At 44.7% G+C, this 7,099-nt stretch overlaps 1 protein-coding gene across 1 annotated transcript; it reads right to left on the bottom strand.

Annotated features, from left to right (window-relative positions):
- Nucleotides 1-582: 582 nt before the first annotated feature.
- Nucleotides 583-3,279, bottom strand: LOC110552579 (sperm motility kinase 2A-like; the record flags this gene model as incomplete). Its single annotated transcript, XM_021644020.2, is given in 2 exon segments — nt 583-2,027; nt 3,219-3,279. Coding segments are annotated over 2 exon segments (1,506 nt in total), but the record flags the coding sequence as incomplete, so codon positions are not given.
- Nucleotides 3,280-7,099: the final 3,820 nt, after the last annotated feature.

The raw sequence follows: 7,099 nt of genomic DNA, 5'->3' as shown, positions 1-7,099 counted from the left end.
TCACTATGTGTTAGGAACAAAGAGATAAACAGTATGTGAAAAACTGTGCATACATGCAGGAAGACTGATGGCCTTCAGTGACCAGGAAACTATACTGATGACATGTAGTTGATGAGATTGCTGGTTATCAGTTTTGAGGCTTAATGGATTGTGATGTTGCTTTTGAAAACTTAAGAATCTGTTCTGTGGCTCTTGTGATTGAGGGCTACATGTCCTAGGGAGTAGCCCCTGGGAAAGTCCCTGAGCCCATAGTCCTCCAGTCCTCACCTGGTGGGAGCTGTTGACTTTAGGGAGAGATGGAGTCCTGGTGAAGGGATGGGGTCAGCAAAAGCACCTTTTAGTGGGGGATACACATGAGTGATATTGGGTCCCCACAGGGAAAAGGAGAAATACAAAAGGGGAGAAGACTCCAGGTGGACGAAGAATGGTCAAGTACTTAGAGAAAGTAAGAATTGTGGTGAGTGACAGAGAGAATGGAAGCCAGAGACAGAACAGGGACCAGCACAGAGCAAACCGGGAAGCACAAAGCACATAGGTACCTGCAAATGCCTGCTTCTTGCTCTCTGCACCCCTCCATGTACCTCATTTCTGAGGGTAGACTCTGTTCTGCTCTTGGTGAGGTTTCTTTCCCGAGGAAAAGCAGCAACATAGTTTCATCACGGAATTTCTTATCCTCCTTGCCCATCCCTTCAAGCCTCTGTATTGGCCCTGGCTGGGGACAGACTTGCCCTCTGTCAAGGCATTGGGGGAGCATTTTTTGTCTTCGGTGCTCTCACTGCTTGTGAAATAAATGCAGGGGGCACTCCTGCTACGTTGGTGGACTTGGTCCAGACTGGGTGACTCCTGTAGTGGCCTGAAGAGATGAGTGCCAGGCTCAGCGGCTCTCCTACTTCCCCTTTGACCAGCTTTCTGGCCATAGGCAGACACCTGATCATTGGAGAATGACCAGAGGGTGCTAAGGGTGGGCTCACTTCTCCTCCTCCTTGGTGCCAGAGAGAAAGCAGCAGGATCTTCAAGGGAAGGGAATGGGGTCACCCCTGGATTCATGCGCCGAGCCCTGGCTGGGCAGCCATGCCCTTGCTGAGCCTGCTCTTGCAGTAAGCTATAGCATGCCATGGTCTGATTATATTTCCTTTGTTGTAATGACTCTTTAATATCCTGGGCTTGGAACCCAATATGTTGCATAGCTTCAACAATCGCACTGTCAGGCAAGCTGGGGATCATTTCTTTACAGTGGTTAGGGAACTCTTCCATGTCTTTTCTGAGCCAGGGGTGGGTCATCACTTTGGAGACTCTTGGCCTAAGCTTGGGATTGACTGTTAATAAGAGGCTAATCAGGTCCTGGAGGTCTTCTGAAAGAGCAGAGGGGACAGCATACTTCCCCGACACAACCTGCTTTTGCAGCTCTGGTATGGTGACAGCATCAAATGGGACTGTCCCAACCACCATGAAATATAGGACAACTCCTAAGGACCACATGTCGGTCTTGGAACCATCATAAAGTTTACCAAGGAAGAATTCCGGTGCACCATAAGGGTAAGCACCACAGTGACGGCTCAGCTTCTGTCCTGGTCTGACTTGGGTACTGAGGCCAAAGTCGATGATTTTGACTTTTCCGTTGCTGTCCAACAAGATATTGTCTGGTTTCAGGTCCCTGTGAATTATACCCTGTTTGTGGCAGTAGCTCACAGCTGCTATTATTTGCCTGAATATTTCCCGGGCCTCGTCCTCCTGGAGGTGGCCAGACTCTTGGATATAATGGTAAAGCTGCTGCCCCTCAACCAGCTCCATGATGAGGTATATTCTCTTCTCAGACTCAATCACCTGGAGAAGTGAGACGATGTTGGGGTGGTTGGCCATCATCAGTATATCTACCTCGGACGTGAGTAGCTCGCACCACTGCTTCTTCTTTAGAAGCACTTTGATAGCCACAGGGGTGCCCGTGAGGCGGTGGTGAGCCAGCTTGACCTTGGCATTGCTCCCACGGCCGATGGTACCTAGGACTTCATATTGAGAACGGAAGCTTTCTTCCTCAGCGGGTCTGGGCTGGAAGTAGTGATATGGTGACTCCTTATTAGGTAAAGGCATTTTTGGCTAAAATCAGTACAAAGGCTACCTAAAAGATAAAATATTAGAAAAAGATGTAGGAAAACAAAACCTAAAATGATTATAAATTATCCTGAAAATAAACAAATAAAAAAGGTTAATAAAAAAAGAAAGTAAAACCTAGAAAAACAGAATTAAAAACAATGAAAAATATGCGAGTAGAAAGTATGAAATCAACAATCAAAGTAAAACATGAACCGCTAATCAACCAAAAACCAGAAAGCCAAGATCACATATGCAAAACACAAATGATGAAAACTAAAAAAATAGTCAGAAAATAGTGAGTTTGGAAGCCCCAGAGTGGAGAAATACTATGAATGAAGGTTGATTTTTAAAAAGAAAGTTATATCAAATAAACAGAGGAAAAAGAATTAGTACAAGACAAAACAAACAAATTTTAAAAACCCCACACTTCAAACAAAAACCTCACTAAATACAAGAACCTAGTCAAATAAAAATAAAAGAAAAAGAAAAAAAACCCTGGTTATCTCCAAAGCAAAAACCTGAAAATCAAAATCAAACAGTGAAAACAACATGACAGTTAATAATCCAGGGTAATTAAACCTAAAACAAAACAAAACAAAACAAAAAAATAAGTAAAACCAAAACATCAGACTGGTATATGGGACAAACACATATAAATTATAAGCTACTGATAACTAGTAGTAAATAAACAAATCTAAAAACAGGAATAAAATAAATACAGGAAAGGAAAATTCATTGAAAAGAGGTAGAATGAAAAAGCCTAATACGCAAAAGCATAAAATCAAAACAATAAAATGCCATGTGAGAAAATAAAACAAACAAACAACAAAATAGCAGCCATACAAATAAACTAGAAATAAAAATCAAAATACCAACAATAAAGAAACAAACAGCCAGTAGCCTTGCAAGTATATGACCTAATTCTGTGTCTTGAACTCATACCCCCTCCCCAGCCCCCAACAAAGCAGCCATCTACACAGGCCTTTCATCTGAGATTATGGAAGTGGCCCAGCAGATCCCTGAGGTAGACTCTCAGGATCTATGCAAGCCAGCCTACATCCTTGGCCAGCTCCAGGTCAGTGCAAGAGCCTGTCTGAAAAAAAAAAAAAATAAGTTGGATGGCCTACCTTAAGAACAGTAGCTGGGCTGACTTCTGACCTGTATATTCTTCTGTACAGAGGTGTACCTAACACACACACACACACACACACACACACACACACACACACGCACACACGCACACACACACACGAGATGTATGCACACGAGCAGGCACACACACAGAACGTACACTCTCTAGATGCACACCACATACAAAAGAAACACACACACAGCAGCAGGTACACACACTTTCACACAAGCAAACCTGTAAACACACACACACACTCCTCTAGTCACTGATGCACACACACGTACACAGCACACATACAAACCAATAAAGCACACACAACCTCACTAAACACAATAAAGTCACACAGGGCACCACTCCACAGCTCCTCTCAACACACCCAAAGAAATTCAGGCCTGGCCACAGCATAACATCTGCTGGCTGGACGCCCTCACAATCGCTCTTCATGAGGTCATAACAGGACCTGTCCTGACATGGCTAGGAAGAACTCAAAGGCTCTGGCACTGACTTTAGGCTTTTAGCAGTCAAAGTCTGTAGGATATGTTGATGTCCTTAGGTTTGTGGTTTGAAAGTTTGCTGTGTTTCCCGCTTTAAGGTCCTCATGTCCATACTCACCACTGTAGTCAGAATTTTGGAATTTTGGCTTCTTTAAAAACACAGAAATATTATAACAACATGCTTTTGTTTTAATCCCAGGTGTGGGGAGATGGGCCTGCTTCACAGCAGCTGACTTGATGTGCCTTGTATGCCACAGAGGCATGGTTTAGCCAGATGCAGATAGATTCTGCCACTGTGTGACATTGGAATTCTAGGGATTTTTCAGAGGGCATATAAATATTTGAGCTCTAACAGGTAGGGTTGGTGGTTGTTTGCAGTTTGTTTAGTAGCGGTGCTAAGAGGAAACAAAACAAGAAGGAGGAGGGGGAGGAGAAGAAGAAGAAGAAGAAGAAGAAGAAGAAGAAGAAGAAGAAGAAGAAGAAGAAGAAGAAGAAGAAGAAGAAGAAGAGAAATTAGAGTTAACGATCTCTCTCTCCTCCTCCTCCTTTTTCCTCCTCTACTTCCTCTTCCTCCTTCCTCCTTCTTTGTTCTTCTTTCTTCCTCTTCTCTTCCTTCTTCTGATCTTCCTCCTTTTCTTCCTCCTCCTCCTTCTTTCCTGTCTAGTGATACGGGGCAAAATGGGAGAGGGAGTTAAAAGGTAGGAAAAAGAAGAACCCACAAAGAAGCAAAGACCAACTACAAGCAAAGAAAAATGAGAAATAAAGTCGATTCAATGGTTTTTCTCTCTCTCTCTCCCTCCCTCCTGTCTATCTTTTCTCTCCTGTGTAGTGTAGGTGATGAAACAAGCAGATGGGAGGGATAAAGAAGAGGTGTGGGAAAAGAAGAGCCCACAAAGCAGCAAAAGATGACACACCATGTCACCTTTTTCTTGATTTCCAACTGGCCTCAAACTAATGGCTACAGCCTGCTCTGTTTCTAAACTGTCTCACAAAGGAAGACACTGTTCTCATAATTCTCCAGAGGCCTTTAGGTTCTCATCAAACACCCAAAATAGGGCTGCAGGAATACCTGCATGAGATGGCTGGTTTATTGGAGATGGTACTTGCCTTCCTTCTGTGAGGTCTTGAGTTTGAATCCCCAGAACCCACATCAAAGTCGAAGGCTGCAGGACAAGTCATAAGCTCAGCGTAGGGTGAGAGGTGGAGACAGGAGAATCCTGATAACTAGTGGGACAGGTGGTCTGCTGTGCAAGTGTGAGGACCAGTCCTGAGGATGGCCTCTGACCTCCATGTTTGTGTTTGTGGGGGTATGAGTATACACAATCAGCGTATACAAATAAGCATATGTATGGACACACACACAGCACACCTTTAAAAAGGAGGGGGGAGTTGAGAAACTCTCAGAGATAGATACTAAGGATGTTTTCTATCAGCAGCCCTTTGAGTTCAGGGATTCATAGGTGAGAGGCTACTTTTCTCATGTTTGCCCAAATTTCCCCACCTTTCTATCAAGAATCAATTCCCCCCCTCTATGACTTTGTTCCTTTAGTATTATGGGTTGCTGAAGGCAGAAGGTCCATTTTTCTGTTTGTTATTTTTCCATGTTGAACTTGGACATAAACTCTTCCTATCCAGGGATCAAGGGTGCCAGCTGTCATGAGATGGCAGGCTTGTTGGAGATGGCCCGCTACTATTTGAAAAGAATCTGGAGGAGAGGATGTCATTACTTGAAGGTGTCAAATTATATAAACAGTAACACACACTATGGATTACTATAGTTAAAAATAGCACCCCCAAAAGAGCAGGGCCTCATTATGATTAGTTGCTTGATTGCCATACTCCCACAAAGTATTCAGTCTAAGGCCAACTCTGGCAGAGCTTTAATCTGAGAGATTATGTAATCTGAAGGACTGAGGACACTTCACTTTAATAGTGGCATATTTTGCCCTGTGCCTGTCAGAGTATTAAGAGCCATTGGGTCTTGCAACATGCCTAGGAGCTGACACCTCAGTGGTTGGTTGGTTGGTTGGTTGGTTGGTTGGTTGGTTGGCTGGTTGGTTGGTTTATCCTCTCTGACTCTCTTGAAAACCTTTGGCTAGAGCAGGGCAGCCTTCCATTCCATGGTTGCTCTATCCTTCAGCCTCAGAAGATTCTCACACTCAGGACAGCATCTCTTGCTTTTATTCCACAGGGAAGGAACCCTTTGTTAGCTCTGTTCATCTAAGTGGCTAAGCCTGTAAACATGGCTTTTGGGAAGCTGGGAGTAGTGCCATATCCTATAACAGCTTTAATTATAGACCACATGGGAAATACCAACACAATATCACCATTTTCTCTTCAAGATCAGACTTAATTTCCTTAAACTGAGCCATGCTGGCAAATGGCATTAAAATGTCTGCATGGAGTCTTAGTCTGCTCTGTGGGATGAGGTGTCCCTTCCTAGAAACCACAGGTGTGGCTCCCAACTCCTTTTCCTGATACACAGAAGCCTAGGAAGACTCCATCTGAGCTGAGTCCAGGGAGAGAGGTTAAAGAGAAGGATCAGTGGGGCGTGGCTAGCAAGGTCTAGTGGGCAGCAGTTGAGTGATGGACATGTAACCACAGACCCACTGAAAGGTCTCAGATAGGGGTTAAAGAAGGACACTGAGGTGGATTGTTGTGGAAAGGAGTTTATTGGAAGAGTTAATGATCTCATTGATCTCAGGCAGGCAGGCAACAGGATGACAGGGTCCAGGTCCCAGGATCACAGACAACTTGGTGAGGGCGCTGAGGAGAGCAAAAAGTCAAGGCTCTCATGGCAGAAATGGAAGTCTCTTAGACCTGTCTGAAGACAGAAGAGGGGTTCCCAGCACAGACCTACAGCCAGGTTCGCTGGAGAGAAGAGGGTGGGGAGCAGAAGGTATGGTCTCCAACACCCCCTTTGATGTAAACTCACTTTCTCGAGTGAGAAACTCTGACACCTGGAAGTCTTCCCAGGAGGGTGCCCATGGGTATCTGGAAGAGGGGAAGGTTGCTGCAAGTATTTTGACCTGAGCAGAGGCTAGACTCCAATATTTCATTCTTAAACCCACACTGTAGAGGTCCTTCAGTGTGTGTCAAGGAATGCAGGTCTCATTCAAATGAAACACAGGAGCCACTGACCATTGTTCACCAAAGCAGTCCTAGGGTCATGCTTGAATGTTGTACCTGCTCCTTACAGATGGACTGGAAAGAGGATACCAGCAGAACCTGAGGATGTTGTGACATGAGCTGAGGATGGAGGACCAACCAAGCAGAGATCCTGAACCAACACCTTGAGGGGCCTGAAGCCCCAGGTTAGGCTGAGGTACCTGTGGGCAGCCAGAGAAGAAAGAACCAGAACCGACCGTGGTGTGTAATCTGG

This window comes from Meriones unguiculatus, chromosome 20 (assembly GCF_030254825.1).
Source record: "Meriones unguiculatus strain TT.TT164.6M chromosome 20, Bangor_MerUng_6.1, whole genome shotgun sequence".
Taxonomy (NCBI): Eukaryota; Metazoa; Chordata; class Mammalia; order Rodentia; family Muridae; genus Meriones; species Meriones unguiculatus.
This window is presented reverse-complemented; position numbering and strand designations above follow the sequence as displayed.